The sequence below is a fragment of the Siniperca chuatsi genome, linkage group LG4, assembly GCF_020085105.1.
Source record: "Siniperca chuatsi isolate FFG_IHB_CAS linkage group LG4, ASM2008510v1, whole genome shotgun sequence".
In the NCBI taxonomy this organism is placed as follows: domain Eukaryota; kingdom Metazoa; phylum Chordata; class Actinopteri; order Centrarchiformes; family Sinipercidae; genus Siniperca; species Siniperca chuatsi.
The window spans coordinates 28,176,048-28,197,989 of record NC_058045.1 but is presented as its reverse complement, the minus strand read 5'-3'; the positions used below and the strand labels follow the sequence as shown (position 1 = coordinate 28,197,989).

General features: G+C 39.2%; 1 protein-coding gene across 7 annotated transcripts in view; it reads right to left on the bottom strand.

Moving 5' to 3' along the window:
• Positions 1-6,100: 6,100 nt before the first annotated feature.
• Positions 6,101-21,942, bottom strand: part of tmtc3 (transmembrane O-mannosyltransferase targeting cadherins 3) — a 29,530-nt gene continuing 13,688 nt past the window's right edge. For all 7 annotated transcript variants that reach the window (XM_044192474.1, XM_044192472.1, XM_044192473.1 and 4 more), the window contains 8 exons: positions 19,089-19,341; positions 14,678-14,826; positions 14,237-14,354; positions 13,937-14,048; positions 11,930-12,033; positions 11,279-11,448; positions 10,606-10,832; positions 6,101-8,976 (listed from right to left, as the gene is read on the bottom strand). In XM_044192474.1, coding sequence (XP_044048409.1) covers positions 8,090-8,976; positions 10,606-10,832; positions 11,279-11,448; positions 11,930-12,033; positions 13,937-14,048; positions 14,237-14,354; positions 14,678-14,826; positions 19,089-19,341 — 2,020 coding nt within the window. In that variant the 3' untranslated portion in view covers positions 6,101-8,089. The remainder of the gene's footprint in view (positions 8,977-10,605; positions 10,833-11,278; positions 11,449-11,929; positions 12,034-13,936; positions 14,049-14,236; positions 14,355-14,677; positions 14,827-19,088; positions 19,342-21,942) is intronic.

Genomic DNA, 21,942 nt, shown 5'->3' with positions numbered 1-21,942 from the left:
TCATTTCTGTGGCATTTCTGCAATCAGTTCTTAGTATTCCCCTGTCAATCACACACTGTGGATGTCACTGTGATATTCCTTGCACTTCTTGTTGACAATTTTGTAGGCAGAGCTTCTTTTTTTGTCATCCATGTAGGCTATAATCCAATTCTTTTTCTTTCTTTAACAAAACTTAGATTTATTCATATGAAAAAGCCTTTAATACTTGTAATAATGGCACTTCTACTAATAATAACGTATATTTTTCTAACCTTTATTTAGTCAAAACTAAGTTACAACTGCTTCACAGCCAGAAAAAAAGTGAACTCATGTCAGACTAGTAAATTAACAATATATTAATTTAGACACACACGAACTGATCTGTAAAGATGGAAATTAATTACAAACAGACAAAGCAAAGAAATAAAAGACCACTTAATATAGTGAAGCAACTTTAAAAAATTATTTTCTATTAGTAGCAAGTCAAAATTCAACAACAAGGCCTTTCTGGGGTTTGGAGGATATGACGCAAATGCACAATCATCTTTAGTCTTACACCATATTGCCAAATGTATGTGGACGCGTCTGGTCTGGGGCTGTTTTTCTTTTTTTGGGCCTTTTAATTCCAAGTAGGGCAGCTCTTGATGCTACAGCATAGGATACAATGATATTTTAGACAACAATGTGCTCCCAAACTGTGTGTCAAACAGTTTTGGGAAGTCCATTTCTTATCTCAACATGACTGGCCTGCACAGAGCTCTGACCTCAACCCCATCCACAACACCTTTGGGATGAACTGAAACGCTGACTGTGAGCCAGACCTTATCACCGAACATCATTGTTGGACCTCACTAATGCTCTTGTGGTTGAATGGGAGCAAATCTCTGCAGCCAGGTGGCAAAATCTTGTTTTATGCCTTCCCAGAAGAGTGGAGGATGTTATAGCAGTAGATTAATTCCCGTGGTTTTGGAATGAAATGTTCAACAATCACACATGGATGTAATGTTCAGGTTTCCACATACTGAGCTTTTGTCCATGTAGTAAATCTAAATAGCTAGTAGAGCTTTGTGACAGGAGGTCAGGCTGAGCGCATGTACATATGTACAGTATGCGGCAGCCAGACCATAGAGTACCTTAAAAGTAATGAGAAGAATTCTATCTAGGATAGAAGTCTTTCCTAGAATCAACTGGAAGCCAATTCAAAAGCAAGTGATATAATCTCTCTCATTTGTTCAGGTTCATCCGTTATTCAGTTGAATTCAAAGAATATCACTTTTCTGGGAAAGATACAAGGAAAAAGACTCTCTCCAAGTCAGAAAATTCTACAAAAAATGACCTACTTTTTTTTATCAAGTGCAATGTGATAAAGACGTTCCTTAATTAAATTGCTTGTCATAACAGTTTTATACTGAAGCAGTGCTTGATTTGGTCAAGTACTCACTGGTACCAAGCAGTATTGGGCAAAATGGGCCTGTTTCCTGCTCAAACAAGCTATAAGAGGAGGCAAAAATGTGCAGCAGTGAAGATAAGAAATATATAATGCAGTTCAGTCCGAAAGCTGCTGGGTAAGAGCTTAGATTTGTGCTAAGCTTCCAAATTCTTCTATCCATAAATAGTCTATGCAGAATCTCGCAGGTATCAGAGGCAAATTTTTTATGTGCACATGGGTTGATCTCAGTATTTTGTCTTATAGAGTAGTCATTTGTGCCCTCAAATTAATCATTTCAGTGCACAATGTGTGCCCCCAAATGCTGGTTTAGAGTACTGGCACCATTTCTTTCAGTTCAAGCGCTATACTGATGTCTGTGATTTTATTTACCAGTACTCCAAAATTTGTCAGAAGCCAGTAAAGTCGTGTCAGACTTATGTTCTACCTCCAGCTCCTCCCCCCCCCCATTTTTAGTCTCCTATTTTGAGGCAAAGCAGAGACAGTGACTTTGAAAAGACGCAAGCAATTGTCTGTTTGTCAAATAGCTCAAGGCTCACCATTAGACAGGCACGAACTCAAAAGCCATACCACCACCTATTGTAGATAACATCTTAGACAAATATTTCCCCCCAGTTGGTAAAAATTAGATAAACTATGCATATTTATTCTTTACAGAAAATTCCACCACCCACTCACACATTCATATTTGAGAGCTGCAGGGCGCAACCGCAGATTTAATCTTGGCTGTCTTGTGTTATTCATCAAGGGCACACGGAAAGTAATTACTCAGAGGAGCAGAGTTGACCCTGCATTTCTAGGCTTCATTTGTCAGAGGATTCAATCCAGCATCCTTTAAGTCTTGTGCTTGTTTCTTTGACTTTGACTCTTTAAGCAATAGCAATTGCCTTGAGCATTTTCCTCTGAGAAGATCTGGTTCTGGTTGTTGAGTGATTGACAGACCCCCTTTGGCGTCATGTGTCGTAACAGCACTACATAGTGTACGGTTACATTCCTAAAATGTATATGGATAAATAGAGATGAAAGTAAACTGTCAACCTGCAGAAGCAATATAACTACAGTCAATCATTCAGTGTCTGGGTATACTGATATGTCTTGCATACTGTACTCAGATACTGTGTGTGTGTGAAGGTTCAGCTCTCAAGGTGATGCACAAGGAGCATAACATGCAGGGCTGCATGCACCAGCCTTTAAAAATACAGTAAAACAGACAAGCTAGACAATGCAGTATATTTTCTGCCTACAATAAATAACTGAAAATGTCATATGCATGACCTTTAATTAGTCTCAAAACCTGCGCGCATAAAAAAAAACAGGCATGTGCACGTCCTACGAGAGCTTTTGGCAGCAGAATGTCGGAGAAAAAAAAGAGGTAAAGTGAGGAACAGCCACCTCACAAAGTAAACCAAAATGGGTAGGTGGGTTCATAAGTCTGACATGACACCGTCATAACCATGACATGACACCTGTCATGAACATGAAAGAGTCTTGATGAAGGTTTATGACTGTTGTCATTAAGTGTCATTTGTCAATTATGTCACATTTAATGCAAAGTTGACATTGAACTTAGCTCAGTAAGTTTTATTACACTGTCAAATACTTTTATAACGTGTCATAAATAATTCATTACATCATTACATTACATTTATTACATAAATCTTGTCAAATCTTCATACAGTCAGTCTTATGAACCCACCTTCAAATAAAGTGTTATCCCAAAATGTAACGTCTGTTTGTGTAAACAGCAGTGGCATATATGATCCATGTAGTTTACAGTTGCTACAAAAAAAGACCCAATGCACAAGTTAATTAAGGTCAGTGCTAGCCTATCTTCGACTGTGTCAGTGATCAACCAAACAGCCAATCAAAGGTCATGGTCAGTATTCAAATTGACGAATTAAAGGAGCGGAGACATGAGCCACTGTCAATTCTGCACATTTTATGTGGATGACCAATCAGTGTTGATGGTAATTGCAGTCGATTGAAGCAATAAATTCCTCAGTGCATGCTGCATTGACTGAGTTCGCCAAGTAGTTCCTGCATCCAACGCCGTCATGTGACGTGACAGTGACGTACTTGGAGGCAAGGAAGAACTACAGGTTACTTCAGCTTGGATTTCTAGTCTCTGCCTCTGGGAGTCAGGGGGCTTGTTTTGTTTTACTTGTTTTCTTTGCTTGTATTGCAAACTAGTTATGTTTCCAACAGCGAAAATGGCATCCCAAAATACGAGTGCAGAGGATATTAAGGACGAGGATACATTTTACAGTGTTGGCATGGCTTCGCGAGCAGGAGAACTCAGCTTTCTCTGTCAATATAGCACGCAATGAGGAATTTTTTCCTTCAATTGAATACATTTACCATCAACACTGACTGGACATCCACATAAAGGTGCGAGTTTCCCCTTAAAGCCCTAATGATAATTAAAGAGTAATTTAACAGCCCCTGAAATTCTTTTTGGTGTACTCCAGGACCCCGTGACATCACTGTTGGGTGTGGTTACAGGTGCGACAAAGCACACTACTTCTCAGTGATGCTGGAAGTAGTCAGAGGTAAACCAGACTTGAAACTTGCAACCAGAGAGGGGAGTACAAACACTGCTTTTCAGCTTGGGGTCAAGCTACTTTTTAACAAGAAATTGTACATAAATGCATAAAAGGATATGTTGCTGTATATTAAAAAACATGTCGCCATTGCATTGTTTGTCCACCATAAAGTACTGACAGTCTATTTTTCACTGTAAAATGTCCAACTCTGTACGTATATTTATTAATTCTCTTTCTCATTAAAGGAATCCTCATCAAAAATGTTTGTTTATAGTATGTTTTGTGTTTATAATTAAAAAACATAACAAAAGAGAATATCAGCTGATATATTATCTGATATATATTATCAGAATTTTTCTCTCAAATATTGATTGCAGTATCAGCCTAAAAAAGTATTCCAGTTTTGATTGTTGATTAATTTGTCTGTTGATTAATCAACAGAATAATCTATAATTCACTCCTTAGTTGCCGCTCTACTTTTTTTTCCCCACAGTAAAATGGCAGTGAAAATCTAAAATGTCTGACACCCTTGTAGGAGATATGAGAGTCCTGCATGCTGTTAGTGTTAATCTTTTGGTTAACAGTCAAACGTGACTCCTTTTTCAACAGCAATGCTTGAATGTCACAAAAAGTTACCCATAACATTAATAAATCTTGGTGACATATGACTTTTCGGTCTCTTTTCATGGTTGTACTACATTTTAGGTTCCCAAGACAATGAATAAACTAATTATCTCTTATGTGTTTTTGAGTAATTCATAAAGAAGTGAGAGGTTTCTGGAGTAGAGCCTGTCCAGAATGTCATGTGCATTAAATTGAATGCAACATTTCACACACTATCTCCTGGCAAGAAAGCCTCAGATGATAACCGCACAGCAGGTATGTGCGACAGCCAAAGCCCTTAAGCAAAGTGTTCCGGCCAACAGCACATAGCGCTGCACGAAAGACACATTGTGACTTACAACTTGACAGTTACACGCTGCTCCAGTCAAGCTGACAGATCAAGCTTTGGCTCGGCTCATAGTGTTGACAAGTTCTCCCTTTGATTTCCTGTGATGCTTCACTCCCACGCTGTTCAAAATTAATTACCAGAGATTTTATGCATTGACATTAAGACCCAGACGCTGTATTCATATCGTCTGCTCCATTGTTTCTCTTTGTCCCAACACATGCGATTACCCTCTCACCAACTACTCAATACTGCAAACTGATCCATGGCAATAGACGAGGGACAGGTGAATGACATTTCATTTGTGGTCCTCACAGCATTACAAAAAGTTCCTTTAATATATCTCACACAAATGTATCTTTCCATTTTATACTGTGGATAATCCACACACCTCACTGTGGACAGCTTTCAACTACTACTTTCAACTTTTTTCAACTGAAAAAAACTTTGATCGTGTGTTCTGTGGATTATCCAGAGTGATGAAGATACTGATTCTTGAAACAGATGTTGCTGCTGAATTTCTTTTATGTAATCTTTCACTGTTGCAAGCAACACAAACTAAATTCCGCTCACCTTTATTGTATTGGAGTGGAAACAGAAATCTCAAAGACAGATATTCCCAAACCTGGGCAAATCAAATCACCTGCATAGCTAGATATGACTAGAAGTAAGTGAGAAAAAAGTGTTTTTTCTTTTTTTGTAATTTAGGTGAACTGACCCTTTAAAACTCCCTATCCTACAGCAATACTTTACTGCTTCTAAATCTCCAACTTTCTCTAATGTTGTAAACAGAACACAGTAAACGCATTGTTATAAACAAAACCCTTTCATTTTCTGTACATTTCCTCACAGACACTGCATCAGTGTAGGAAATCAAATCACGTCAAGGGATAGATAGTTGCATTAGCTGCCGTGCATTTGTAAATGTAATTGATCAGAAAGACGATAGCATAGTTTTGGAACATTGGATTTCAATTTGGAACTCAATTTGGGATTTCAAATTGGATTGGCACGGGCTTTGACATCCTGCGAGGGAAGGCACAATGTGCCTGTGGTATGAAATGCCCTACAGTACATGATGCATGTCCCTCACTGCATAGACTTCTGCAGCAGACCAACAGGAACACTGCAGGCATCGGCTTTACTGCAAACATGCAAACAGACACAGTAGAACAAAAGCGATGAGTTGTCCTCTCACTTTATTTAATAACCTAGAACCCCACCACCTAGGGCTATTGCATAAAAATAAAAAAAAATCTTAAAATCGTACAAAAATCAGTCACTCAGCAAAATGATGTGAAACAGAAAATGTTGCAAATGGGATGCTTGCCTTGTTCAAAGCTGTACCTACTTTCTGGGGGGAGACAATTGATTGAATATTTCATACATCGACACTTGAATGGGCTCTGTTGTTTAAAAGTGGAAAACATCTATGACCTATTTTACAAATGACAGTACACATATTGAAAATTAGTAGAGACAAAGTAATGCACCATGAATTTCAAAGCATACTGTCAGTGGTAAACAAAAACATCTACAGCATTTGCAGTGCATATAAAAATAATAAATAACACTGGATACAAGTACATTGTAAATTTATGTACATAGAATTTCAGGGCTTAACAAGGTCAATGCATAGCAAGGCTCCTTAGTACCACCACAGTGCTCCTAACTTACAGTAATCAGTCTTCTTTCCTATAATTCCACTATAAAGAATTGCACTGAGCAGAGTCATCGTACTGAAACAAATTATTGCACTGTGAAGCGAAAAAAGGAACATCATGAGAGCTGTGAAGACATTAACATCTGCTCGCAAGGTATGATATATCTAACATTTTTTTGATTATCAGTTATTGGTCTCTTATTTCTTAAAGTGATCTCAATCGGAGCAGAGAGTTGTTTAAATTATTATCAGACCTCTTGGAAAGCAGCCAATCAGGCACTGGGTTGTGTAGTGGTGTAGTGATAGAAGAGGAAACAGGAGTGGGAGAGATTTGTGCATTGCTGATTGTTATTTGTGTACACAATTTGTATATTGTGCCCACAGTAACTGCGGAGAGATGAAGAGTATATTTTTGACTCAGAGAAACCACAGCTGTAAATGCTGAAGAAAGTGATTAGAAAGCCTACTACAAAAACTTGAAAATGTTTAATGTCAGGAAGCTAAAACAATATCATCACTGTGGAGCAGGATGAAGGAGGAGATCTGTTTTTTGCAATTGTGCTGTGAAAATTCACCCTGTGAAGTCGAAGAAACTTTGGAAAATTAGGAACACATGCTACAGCCTAACGCTGAGGATGAGTGTGCGTCATTGTTGACCGTCACATAAAACGGGTGTTGCCTGTGTCAAAGCGATGTGTATGGGATAGTTTACCAAGAAAAGCAGGAAAAACTTGCATCTCTAATGTGGCTGTAGTGTCTAAAGGATGGGAGGGGGTAATGTGACAAAGGGAGTGAAATAATAGTCTTTAGATGGGATCACAATGAAATTGTGAGGTGAAGGCAGCTGTGAGCACAGAGGCTGATGATGTAGTGGCAGGAAGTGCCGAGCGAGATCAATAAAGATTAGAAGACGTTGCTGCAACGGAACATAAGCCTGGTGTTCATGTAGTGTGGGGGGTTATTTTGCTCTGTGTGACTTGGGTTATTTTGAGGCGTAAACTCTGCAGATATCATCCTGCCTTGAGGAAATTTGAGGAACACGTCATTTCCTTTAATTGTCCATGATACAATCATTCTGTTTTTAAAAACAATAACACACAGGAGTGAGTCACATCTTAGTGAAAAAAAAAATCCAGTGATAAACAATTAGTACAAATGGAAAAACAAAACAAATATTTATAACTACTGCAGGTCTACGATATGTGAAATCACATTCACATGAAGCACACACATTGGCATCTACATCTGCCATAAGCTTTAAACAGATTATCCCAAATTGGCTTTGTGCTTACTGTTACATGAGTTTCATGTGCAGATTAACAATTCCCTTCTTTACATGATTAGTGTTAAAACAACAGGACCATGCAGAGAGGCCTGCAAACACGTGAATAAATCAATAGAATAAAATGACGATTAAGAAATACACATCTCTAAGAGAGAAAATGCAGTTTTATCCTGGAGCATTAAAGAGCTCTATAAAAGTAGTCCAGCTATAAATTACAACAATGTCAATCACCACTTAATATGCGCTCAATCTCCTCTAGTCTCTTCAAGGCAGCTGCCCTTTTTTCCTCTATATCTTTAATCTCTTTAGTGGACTTACCCTTAGTCCGCTTGTCAGACTGGCTGCCGTCCAAAGACTCCGATTGGTCCACTCCCACACCTCCGAGGCTTTCTGCAGAGGATTTCCGCACATTCTTCTCATCCCCAGCCCCTTTTCCAACAGCATCAGCACCCCTCCCTTCCTCCTCACCCTCAGCACCCTCCTCCGCCCCCTCCTGAACTCTCTTCGGCTTTTCCTCCTTAGCCGACATGGTGGCTCCCTCTGCTGAAGTAGGTAGTAGTAGCGGTTGCCCTGCTACGCTCATGGCAGCCATTTTACTTCGTACAATACTCAAGTGACGACGCACATACTCCTCGTTTGGTGCCAGGGCTAGCGTTTCCTCCAGGCAGCGCTCTGCCCGCGGCAGGTCGCGCTCCTCAAAGTAGACCACGCACAAGTTGTGCTTGCCTTGCACATTGGTGGGGTCCATGCGCAAAATGTGCTCAAAGCAGGCTTTAGCACCATGTGTGTCCTTCTTGTGGTTCATGAGGATGTCACCCTTCAAAATTAGGCCCTTGATGTGCTCTGGGTGGTGGCGCAGCAGCTCATCCAACACAGGCAGTGCGTCCATCTCGCGTTTGGACTGAGAGTAAAGCAATGCAAGGTTAAACAGGGCACTGCGGAAGCCGGCCTGCAAACCAATGGCTTTACGCATCCACCGCTCAGCTGCTGCATTTTCATTCGCATCCATAGCCAGCATGCCGAGGTTGAAGTAGCCGTTGGCATCTTCAGGCTCCTCCTCCACATAGATTAGGAAACGACGGTTTGCCTCAGGCCAGAACTTTGGCTCACCTGCAATACACAGCAGAGACATAATATGACATTTATTTTTTATAATCCACTACTGATATTCATCTACATAGTCTACAGATAATTAAAGTCTGGTTTATGATTATTGTTAGCAATCAATGCTCTTTAGGAACATTTAATAAATAAATAAAAATAAATCCCCCTACATACTCTTATAGAGAACATAACCTAACAGGCAAAAAGAAAAGAAAAAAAAGGGGGGGGGGGGTATTAAAAAGTGGAACATGATGAGACAAGAGACATACAGTACACATTTCACATGTAGCTCGCATAACTGCATTTCCTGGTCTGTTAAATACCAGCTCTACAACTACAATACCTAAAAACACCTGCTGCAGAAAATGCAAAAATTAGGTGACACAGAACCCAGCTCTCTGAACATTCAAAAAGAGCTTTCAGACTGTCTGCAAAGCATTTCAGAGAGAGCTTGTACTGGTCGTTAGGGTTACACAGACTGTAGTGCTGCAGCATACTGTCAAGTGACCCTTTGTAGAACTTTATTTGTCATCTGCGCGATAGCTGAGTATAAACAATGGACTATACAAACAAAGAGCGACTGGAAAATGCAGTGAAAATGCACAAACAATAATATCACATGTATGTGTAACATGTTGTTTATCCACATTTAAAATTTCTGATTACACAGACAATGCCATACAACCTCATACAGAGGACAGCACCTGAAGGTGAGTTTACATGGAAACAAAGATGGTCATTTCAGGACTCGGGGAAAAAGATACAAAAGTCTTTGTCTATAAGACTGCAACTGAAGTGAATCATTTAAAGAATGTGATACATCCATTTAAAAAAAAAAAAAAGATTAAATCTGCCAAACTCATACAGGCTGCTTCCTCCATTCTGCATACATGGAGCATGTTGCATAATAGTATTTGGAAAGTTTTTTTAATTTTTTTATTTCTCACTATTAATCATTTTAAGAGTAGATGTCACTTTGTCCATAGTTAGAAAACCCTTGATTGATGGAGTAGCAATGGGAAACCTTTGAACCTGATTTGACATCATATCAAAGGTTGACTTGTCACAGAATCACGCTGAGGTGAGTGCGCTGGAAAAGAAAAACATGCTCTGGTGACAAGAAATATTGCTACCTTAATGACCCACCTCTTTGAATTTGAACCACCCTACATAAAATTAAATACACGTGTCATCTGTGATGTTTATAGCTTCATCAAAGTACTCTTCATATACTGTATGCATTAACCTGCAGCAGCAATGTGCAGGTAGCAGAGTGCAACACTGTTACAAAAGAAACACGGGTGGAAGAGCTGTCATAAACTGCCTAAACCTCAAGTCAAACCTGTTGTAAATATAACTGCTTATTAAATGTTTCTATTGTCACAGAGTTGATGAAGCGTGACCCGACTGAAACTTGGCCATGAACTCAATGCCCATGCACGTAGGGTTTATTGCAACATAAGGGCCCATCTTAAGAAACTGGTTACACCCTCAAGGTAATATCAGGTTATTTCCTTAGTTCATACCAGTTGGTATGAAAGCCAAGTAATGCTTTCCCATTAGCAAGAGGAATCCCACTGTTACTGACTGGATTAGATTTAAACTATTCACTTCCTCATTGCAGACCTCACTCACCAGACTCCTGCATGAGAAGTGCGGAGTTGAAGAGCGCCAGCTTGTGACGTGGGTTGAGCTCCAGGGCATGGTTGAAGTTTTTCAGGGCTTCCGACGGGTCCTTCATCTCAATATTGACGATGGCCAGGTTGTACCACAGGTCAGCGTTGGTGCGGTCAAGCTCCAAGGCTCGGAGGTAGGCGTCCCGGGCTTCTGTGGGCTTGTTCATCTTCAGCAGCAGCTCCCCTCTGATTCAAATACAATTCAATAAATTAAAAAGCACACAAATAGAAATCATGAGTCAAAGTATCTTCATTATATATTTTACATGATGGATGATTTATAGTAAATATGCAACATTTGAGTCTGAATGGCAGTGCATGTTCATTTTAGTGGAGATCCAGTGTGCTAGAGAAGATAGACAACAAAACTAAAAATGTGTCACTCTCCTGATAATTACAGACAGCACAGTAGATCTGTTACAGCACTGAGCTTTACAGAAGCTCAGACAACAATTAAAAAGAGAGAGGCTTGAATGTATGAACACTTCAATTTCTACTCATGTATATATATATATATATATATATATATATATATATATATATATATATATATATATATATATATATATATATATATTGATAAATCATGCTCAAAGATTGAAATCTGATGTGTAGTAAATTTAAAATCTTGCCTGCTGATGTAGGCTTGTTTGAAGTCTGGTCTCATGCTGATTGCTTGTCGGTAGAGCTGGTCAGCCTCCTCCAGCCTTGATTCGTTGGCCCGGATCAGATTGGCCAGGTTTATGTAAACGTTCAGATGGTTAGGGGCCACACGTGTCGCATACTTCTTACCAGGAATAACCTGATGAGTGGTCAACAGAGAAGTCATTGGTCTTACTTCTTTGCTAACTGACAAATACAGTAAATTCAAAAGACTGGAAGGTCAACCACAACATGTTTTCTAAATTGTGTTTGACAGTCACAATGAAAGGAGACTAGATAATGCAGATAAAATTTTTGGGCACTGACTCCATCTGAACTCAATGTCCCAATTATGAGTAATCTGCCTCGTAACTGTGAGCCTCCTGACTAACACAGCTCTCATTCTAGATGCTGTTTTGGTGGTGGTGGCAGCTGGTGAAGTAAACCAGAAAAGCGCTGCCTCTTAGATTCTAAAAAAGGTCCAATTTGAATTGCAACTGGTGCATGCCAAAACTAGCTGGGCTCAGCTCTTATTGCGGTGTTCTGTGGCATGAGCCAGTTGATCTGCTTCAACTTGGTGGCCAAGACCAACGCTCACAAAAAAACCTCATCTGTGGACTGTATGTGACATGATGAGATACCTGTGGCATGAGGGATTTGGCAACCAAGTAGGCATCTTCTGCCTCTTTGGACTTGTTCAAGTTCTTGTAGGTTCTTCCAACATTCATGTGAGCACCAATGTCATCTGCAGAAACATTGTATGGAGTATAAGAAAGGCAACAGAGAAAAATTCAACTATAGATATATAACTCAAATATACATTAGTCTCTGTGTTTATCTCCAATGTATTTGAACATGTTTCTTCCACTTTGATTTGTTTTAACATTCCACAAATAAGCTAAACTAAATGTTAGGTATAAATAATGAGAAATAAAACCTTAATGGCGTACTTAAGAGAAAACTGAAAAATAAATCCTTCTGGGAACCAGTAAGAAAAATGAAACTTTGAAAGGGGTCAGTCAGGAGGACAAGTAGAACTGATGCATGACGATTAGCATAGCAGGAAATCCTCATCGAGTTAATGTGTTTACATCGATAATCTTGGGTGGTGAACCAGCAAAGTGTTGATGTCTCAGCTGACGACAGACTTCCTGATAACTAAGCTATGAAGGACAACAGAAATGCTGGGAGAGGCTTAATTTACTCCTACTGCACATTTTATGTATTAAAATGAAGTATAAGTTTGTCAGGTGCATGCAGTCATGAGTTCTTGCAGTATAGTTAATGGATTCTTCAGATAATTGGCTGGCCGTTAACCATGTTTGAAGAAAGCTTTCTGGAAAGTGAAATGACCAAATAAAACAAATACATGAACACAAAGTCCCCTGGGCTTGAAATTGAATTAGAAGTCCAAGGGAATTTTTTTTGGACAAGTTCAAGTATTACTAGATAAGCATTTAAGTTCATTTCCAACAGTCATTCCTTTTACCACTTCTGAGATCCCTGCAAAATCAACTCATTCAGTTTTACTCTTATTGCATAGAGTACCCTCTTATATGTTCAGTTGCACCCCTTTTTGCATATATTTAATTTGGTTTTTCTTTCGTTCTTGGTTATGGTAATAATTCAGTCTTGTTTTAAACATTGTATGTCGTATTTCCTCTTATTTTTGATGCATTTTACACTTTTCCTGCCCATTTTCTTTTTGTTCCACTGTGGACCATAGGAAAACTAGCAACTGCATTAACAGAAGCTATTAGTGATCCTATGAACAATAAACAATAGCCTTTGTTAGCCTGTTTCAAGTAGTCACTAAGATTCACAAGGGATCAAAGCCTTAACTATCAAGTGTGGAAACACTAACAGAAACACTTTACAATACAATATCCTTCCATTGTGTAAGTGATAGTACGGTGTGTAGTGTTGTAAAGCACATATATTTTGCCATACATAATTTGACAGTGTTTGTGACCTTTGACTTCTATAAGCTTTCTCATGTTGCCATAAGAACTTGCAGAGAAAAATTTGTCATCTCACAAATGTTATTGCATTTGTAAGTATAATTTACAGTTGTTGGTGCATGCATTCTAAAAAATCATGACAACATATAACAACGTAATATAACAAAAACAGGAAAACTGCACTGGCATATACAAGCAGACTGACTGAAAAATGACTTAAAAGCACTTAAAAGGGTATTTTGCTTGACAACTCAACAATTTAAAAAAGAATTAACATCGAGTTTAATCAGCACCTCTCACTGTCTAAAAACACACCGCAAAAACATGATTGTGTGACAGGTGATAAATTGACAACATTATATAGCACACTGTGTATCCCACTGAAAACAAAACATTATGAGAGATCTTAATATATATTGTGATTTATATCACCATTTAAGAAAATAATGCCCCAGCAGAATTTCTTTCATTACATGTGTAATATAAAAACATAATTTCATTAACAAATAGTTTTAATTTTTTTTTATAAAGATGATTTTTTTTGGGTCTTTTGCCTTTATTTGATAGGAACAGCTGAAGAGAGACAGGAAATGTGGGAGAGAGAGAGTGGGGGGATGACATGTGAGCTACTGGGGCACCCCCCAAAATTTTGTAATGATTTACAAAGGCCTGATTTATGTTTCTTACCTGGCTGGACGCGAGTGGCCTGGAGAAAATACTGCAGTGCCTTTGCGTAATTGTTTTGGTTCTCAAGAGCGTGGCCAACATTATTCCACAGCTTGGCATTGTTCTTGTTGACCTGAAGAGGCAGACAATTTAAGAAACGTGACAATAAGCTTCCATCCATCATTATTATTTTAAAAAAAATTAGCCTTTTATCACAAGGTGATTAAAGATTTGTTCTAACACTCAAAAACAGCCAGGATACACTGGCAAGGTGGGCCAAGATACTCTGGCAACGCTGCCTTAATTGTCTTTTCAGCTTACCTTCAGGGCAGAGGTGAAGAGAGTATATTCTGATTCCCAGTCCCAATTTCTGTTGAAAGTTTTCACTGCATGTGTAGTTAAAAGCACCCCAATTATCAACCAGGAAATCTTCAAGTGTCTACAAAGGAAAATTTAAGTTTAGTTTCAAATTATATTGATTTGCTAATACAATAAACCAAAGACTTCAAATTGCTCACATTTAGCATTTTAGAGAACCTGATAATTTTGTCAGTTGTATAATGTCTGCACTGTGTTCTTTAAATCAATAGCTATGAATTAGTACCAGCCACTCAAAATTGGAGTAACCGTTCCGTGTTCCGTTATTCATATTTCCCTGAAGCACAGGGGTATGAGTAATTTGTTTTGATTGTTTTTGCATAATAAACAGGTTATAGTGTTATTACATTTGAAGCAGTAACATCACTTTGGAAAAGCACTCACCCTTTATGCGAGACAATCTTGAATCCATGTGCAACAAGAACACAGAAGCCCATACTCGGTACATAAAGTACCCTCTCTGCCACAACAAAACCCACAGGGAAGAAGAGGTTGGATGCAGGAATAAAAGGCAGGACGATCAAAGACAGGGCCTGTAGGAGAAAGAAAAAAATAACCTTGGTCCATATGAGCCACCCTTTTTCACTGCACTTGTACCTACATAGTAAAGTTCAGATATCTTGCTTATAGGTGGGGTATGCGATTCTGGAGAAATCCAATACCATGACAAATACCATGATAGAGGGCGAACAACGACACAGCAAGTAATATAACTAACGTTAGCTACGTTGTGGGTTAGCTTAGCTAAGTTATGGGTTAGCAAACTGTCCCTACAGTTGCTGCTGCTAAGCTAACAGCCAAAGAGGATATGACGGTTTCCCAGAGCCAGCACAGCAGCTCCAGACAGCGATACTCACAACTCTCCTGCTACTATAGCTAACATCACAACAACAGCATATCTTGGCAAACTAGAAAGTAAGCTGAATGTCCGTGGGCAAGTCATTTAACTTTACCTTACACACAAATCAAATGCTGGAAAAGTGTGGCTCGGTCCGAGCCACTTTGTTTAGCATTTACAGAGCCAGGGCTGTGTACAAACACAAATTTTTTTTCAGCGCACGCACTGAATGGACAGCTAGCGAGGAGATATGAATGTGACAAAAAGATGTGATTTGGACTAGAATCGCATACCCCACCTTTAAAAATGTGTAACGAACATTCAGAAAATATTAAAAATGATTCCGCTAGGGCTGAAACAATTAGTCAAATGAAGTAAAATGAATTGGCAACTATTTTGGAAATCTTTTTCTCATTTTTCTAATGAAAAACCCAAAAATTCTCTGGTTCCAGCTTCTCAAATATGAGGATTTGCAGCTGTTCTTTGTCATATATGATAGTAGACTAAATATTTGTGGGTTTTAGACTGTTGGTCAGACAAAACAAGCAATTTCTCAATGTCAACTTGGGCTTTGAGAAATTACAATTGGCTTTTTTTGTGTGACTATTTTCTGACATTTTATATACAAAAGGATTAATCGATTAATCAAAACAACTATCTGTAGATGATAGTTATTAATAATCAAAGAGTTTTCATGCTGCCTTGCGTCGCTCTTGGATCTGGCACTGGCCACCCCGCAATGCCAGCCAGATCTGCTACGTTAGCTAGCTAGCAATTCGTCCCTGTTAGCAAGCAAGCTTACGTAAGCTAACATCAGCCAGCTAAAACCACAATATCACAATATATTTCATATGCTTTGCAGTACTGTTAGTTTTGAGTTTGGACTCTGTGTTAGACTTTGTGTTGGTTTGTTGATATTGTAGAAAAGGTTTCAGTCGTAGTCATCTGGACACTGTTTTCAGAATCAAGACGTTTCGGCTCCCATCTCTGGCTGCAACTCCCTCCTGAGGGCAGGGTTTATGTAACTCAGAGTAGCTTAAATTTCCAGTTCCCGTCCAATTTTTTCACAATTGAGAATGACTTCCGGATGGGAGCCGAAACGTCTTGATTCTGAAAACAGTGTCCAGATGACTACGACTGAAACCTTTTCTACGATAGAACACTCCTGGACGAATGAGGGACTACACCGTCTTCGTTTGTTGATATTAGCAGATTCCATTTCTAAGCTAATGTTAGCTATGTTCGTAAAAGGAATTGGGACTGAAAAAATGGGTAAATAAAAGAGGTTTTCGACTGTTGGTCTGACAAAACAAGCAATACGCAGATGTTAACTTGGCCTTTAGGAATTTAGCATTTTATTCTTTTCCACCACAGTCTGACATTTTGTAGACTAAACAATCAAATGATTAATCAAGAAAAATTGCTAATGAAAATATTCGTTAGTTGTAGCCCTAGTGCACAGCCAGCAGCCACCATAGGTATAGAAAGGCACTTCAGAGTGGGCCTCCTCAGTGGACAACTGTTCTCTAAAACAATTCAATGTGTCTCATGCTCCATGTGAGACAGATGGCAGCCTCGCAATTAAGCTAAGTAGGTTGATGTGGTATGATACTGTTATGCAACATATTCCAAAATGCTCTTAGCAAACCAGAGTAAACACTACAAAGGTCATAATTCAGTTTATTTTGTGTTGATTTGTGGTCCCCTTTTCTAAACTGAAGCTAAGAGCAATACTGTGAGGAAGTTTACTGACCTTCAAGTAAGAGAGCCATGGGCCTGTTGCACAACAGATGCTAATTTGTTTCTGTGTGCCACAATGAACAATTGCCACTCATTCATTCCTTCAAAGCTCAAATAAGAGCTTGTGTTTTATCCCTCTTCATTTGTGCTGGACAATATTGCCTGTTTTTGTTATTATATTTACTTGGTTTGCTAAATAAAATAAAAAAAGATGTTTGATTGATAAAGCTGGTAAGAATGTTCTGCAATCCTGATTTTGTCTCAGTTAGTGATTCAACAATGTAATGTAGCATACCATAAAACTTCAATTAATAGCCCAGGTTTTATTTGCTTCAGTTACTGAACTCAACCTGCCTATTTTTGAGACAGGCATGTATATGGGACAGGCCTTTAATTCCTTTTGCACAAAACTCTTGCTAAAGATGGGAAATATGGTAAATAAATCATGGAATGGACACCCAATCTGAGTAGTTCAGAGTGATTATACCCATATTAGTAATGGAGAGAAAAAAGGACCTAGCAGGTGAAAGTTCCCGAAGGTAATCCACAATAAAAAAAGATTGAAAGCTCTTTGTTTGCAAAGCCCTCATTTGATTCACAAGGAGAGAAAATATGTATGATTGGTTTTACAAAAGAGACACTTTAAAATGTGTTTTAATGAGCTTCTGTTTATGGGTATCTAAGACAAAAATCTCACTTTTTGCAAGCAGTGTGGTTCAAGTTGTATTTATTATGGATTAAGCTCTGCTCTCTCTTGGTTCACTGTGCGACAAACTGAACTTTTACTATGAAATGTAAGCCATTATGAAAACAGCTGCACCTCTCCTCCAATTAAACCTGATATTCCCTGGATTACGCCCCGATCGGGTCAAGAAAACCCCAGCTTTCATATTGTTCTCGCTTTCTTACCTCTTTTTCCTGCTAACTAAAAGACCTGGCACCATTATTCTTCACGGATCACACACATAATTGCTCTTAAACATAGCCACACACGCGGAAAGGAAAGGAAAATCAAAGCTTCTGCTTCACATACTCTTTTGTTTCTGACCTAACACCTCTGTTCATGCTCGTGCATGCGAAACATACGAAGGCAGAACAAAGAAACATACACACATTCTTTCTGGTGCACACCCGACACGTGCACACACTTACACCTACACTCTCTCTCTCTCTCTCACATACACACGAGCACACACACTCCCTTTTGTTCTTTAGTTAAGTAAATTAAGTTACATTACATTGTGTTTTACTCTTATTATCTCTTAAATAAGAGTAAAGTTGCAAAAGAGTGAATGCTGACAACCTCTATGATTCGGAAGTCCAAAACCCTTCAACCGTTACTAGCAGTACATTAAGTACACTAAGTACATTTAATAGCAAATACTTTAGTAGAATTTTGAGAACAAGACTTCTTGAATTGCATTCAGGCTTGTTGGTCAATATATTAAAATAATTTTGCTTCTTTAAGTTTGTATTCAACATAATACCTTATTATTTCAATGAAACGTACTGAAATAAATATATTTATGGCACACAAAGGCGATTTATTATTTTGGCCGGTAAAAAATACTCTTGGCTGGTGGATTTTTTCATCTACCAGTCCCACTGGCCGGTGAGTCAAAAAGTTAATTTCGGACACTGTTGACTAGCTATTGATATGATAATTTTGGTTGTAGTTATTAATTTAATTATTATCAGAGTATTTGTGAATATCAGAGTTCCAAATTGATAGTTTAGTATATTTTATGAGACTGATTTATGAGACTGATCAGACAAAATTAATTAATTGACTATCAATTTCAAGGGTGGTGACCCAAGGTGAATTTAATGTGAGTTAAATTCTGTTATTCAAGTAAATGCAGATTCCTCCTGATAGCCGGAAGTGAGTGTAAATCCCCTACTCCACTCCACTACTACTTCTTAATGCATTTACTGCAATATTTGAATGCCTTTTAAGCTGTTGCACCTACAGTGCTGTGTAGCAATGCTGCTGTTGCACCTTGAGTTGGGTATAAAGATGGTGGGTAGAGCTACTGTATGTTGTACTTACTTGATTCAACAAACAACAGCATTTTGTTGGCTGTGTGTCACTACAGTGATACATTGTCACTCAGTTTCACAACTACAGCATACTGACCACGGTAGCAGTCTGACTTCTGAATTATGTTGACCATACATAATAGTGCATTTGAATAATTTGACCAAACTTCCTCTCACCATGATGACAGTCTTGGCAGAGCTGTGTCTGTAGCGCAGGCTGTGGTAAGCTAGCAAGCCCAGAAAAGTGTAGAACACCAGGGTGGCCAGGTTACGGAGGTCTAGGAGTGACTCCACCAGAGGAATGGTGCCCATAGTCCAGTCGCAGCAGAGCTCAGAGGGATTCAGCAGAAGCCATGCATTCACAGGAAGTAGGTAGTTGAAAGTCAGTTGTCTAGTGGGAGTGGGGCTGACTGCTGCTGGGTTATCAAATCTACAAGAAAGGACACAGAAGAAAAGTTAATCTGACAAATAAAGCATGGGACGAGTAGAGTAGGAGAGGGTAAAAATATGTGTATATGGTATACTGGCATGATGTTTGTGAGGAAAAAAAAATAAGACTGCAGAAGAAAAAACTTGAATAAAAGAAAACTCAGTTTCATAGCTGCATTAAAACAGAACCAATATCCAGTAAAAGTTGTGATAAAAGTGATCACAATAATCTTGTCACACTATAAAAGACTCTTATAATAATCATGATATGAAACACGATGATTTGCCCTATTTGTTGTAATGCAAAAAGTGCAAAATTGAATTTGCTCACTTTGTGAACACAATACAGACCAGGGGTCTCCAACACGTTGCTTGCAAGCTACCAGTAGTTCGCTACCCCTTCCTGAGTGGTTCGCTAAAGGTTCAAAGAATATGTACATAGATTTGATAACAAAAAAATCACTTGGTAAAGCTGTTTAAATTTTCATTCCGCCCCTTTCTGACACAATATGATTATTTGCCAATCAGCTGTCAATTAAACAAGTTACGCTGCTGTCAAGTTTGGTTACGTCAGTGAAGCCGTAACATTAGGCGATGTTAGCAGGCTAGCAAGCACACACCAGATTTAACAATGACTGCGGAAAATAGCCAGGCCAATAAAAGGCAAAAAATATATACTATTTTCATGAGGAATGAATGTGAATGACAAGTGTGTGTGTCTCATTTGCAGTGCGAGCGTGTCAGTCGGTAAAAGATGTAATGTCAAGCACCACTTCACCAAAGTGCACAGCAACTTTTCACGGGACTTTCTGGCTGGTAGCAGTCTACGAACAGAGAAGGTAAAGGAGCTGAAAATAACACACAATACAATGGACCATGTGTAAATGAACATTCCTGGCAGCTACAAAGCTCTCCCAGTGCCCATTTTGTTCATATTTCCCTGCTTCTCCTGCCTACTTACACACAGCTTATAAAAAGGGTCAAACCATCAGTAAAAACAAGACGTTGTAGTCCCTCATTCGTCCAGGAGTGTTCCATCGCAGAAAAGGTTTCAGTCGTAGTCATCTGGACACTGTTTTCAGAATCAAGACGTTTCGGCTCCCATCCGGAAGTCATTCTCAATTGTGAAAAGTCTTCCTGAGTGTCTGCTGTTTGATGGCCCAGTAATCAGGCCTATTACTGGGCCATCATGGAAACAAAAGAAGGACAGTTTCAGTTGAAACTAGGCAGGGTAACCAGCAGACACTCAGGAAGACTCCTCCCTGAGGGTAGGGCCTAAGCAACACAGATTAGCTTAAATTTCTGAGTTCTCAGACCATTTTCACAATTGAGAATGACTTCCGGATGGGAGCCGAAACGTCTTGATTCTGAAAACAGTGTCCAGATGACAACGACTGAAACCTTTTCTACGATCAGTAAAAACAGTTAAAGTCTAGACAGATGAAGTGCACAGAACAGCACCGCTAGAGCAAGACTAAAAGCTGGCATCAAGGAGGCAAAGTGGAGACATCAGGAGAGACCTCATCACCAACAACACCAAAGATATGTGGCAGGCGATCAAAAACATTACAGGCTACAAAAGCAGGAGCGCTCCCATCATGTGTGAGGCCACGTTACCATATGAGCTAAACACATTTTATGCTTGTTTTGATCTCCCCAACAAGAGTCAGATGTAAAGTCTACTCTGCCCCCAGAGGACCAGCCACTGTCTGTATCCACGGCGGATGTGAGAAGAATCCTGCTGAGAGTGAATATAAGTAAAGCCGCAGGGCCTGATAACATCCCTGGCCCTGTACTAAAAACATGTGCCAACCAGCTAGTTGACTAAAAGTCAACAGGAGCATGCTGGCCCGGGAGTCATAGGTCTGTTTTTATATATAAATATACAGTTCAATATTTTTTTTTAAAATCAGGAATGGGATGGGACGGGACAGGAGTGAAAATCTACACCCGTGTCACCCTCTAGTGCACAGCACAGAGAACAACCTATTGCTCAACGTCAGCAAAACCAAGGAGCTGATTGTCGATTTAAGAAAAAAGGAGTCAAAGACACACACCCCTGTCTACATCAGTGGAGCAGGTGAATAGTTTTAGGTTCCTGGGAATCAGCATCACAGAGAACCTGTCATGGTCATCTCACATCTCCACCTTGGTTAAGAAAGCTCAGAAATGGCTGTATTAAGAAAAGAAGGCAAAATTCCCATGCCAAGTTCTTATATCGAAGATCAATAGAAAGCATCCTGACTGGAAACATCAAACTGGCATGGGATGTGCACGCCCCAGGACAGTTCTTTCAGAGCTGAGTTTTCAACACCCACTTTTCAGAGATCTGCCCACACAGTTGCGAGCTTGCGAGTCACATGATTTCTGGAAGCATTCTCGCAGCTCTGGTCTGAAACTCCAAAACAAACGGTCTACGGTCAAAAAATAATAAAAGCCACGATCCTGGAGGCAGGGGCATTTGCGCTTAACCTATTCTTTGCTCTCTGCTAAGGTACAGTCCAATCACATGTCGTATTTACCGGGTTAGGTGGGATTGACAGACTGCTCTGTCAATGACAGGATGATCGGTTCTCTCTGCTGTCTGACTGTCCCCAAGCAG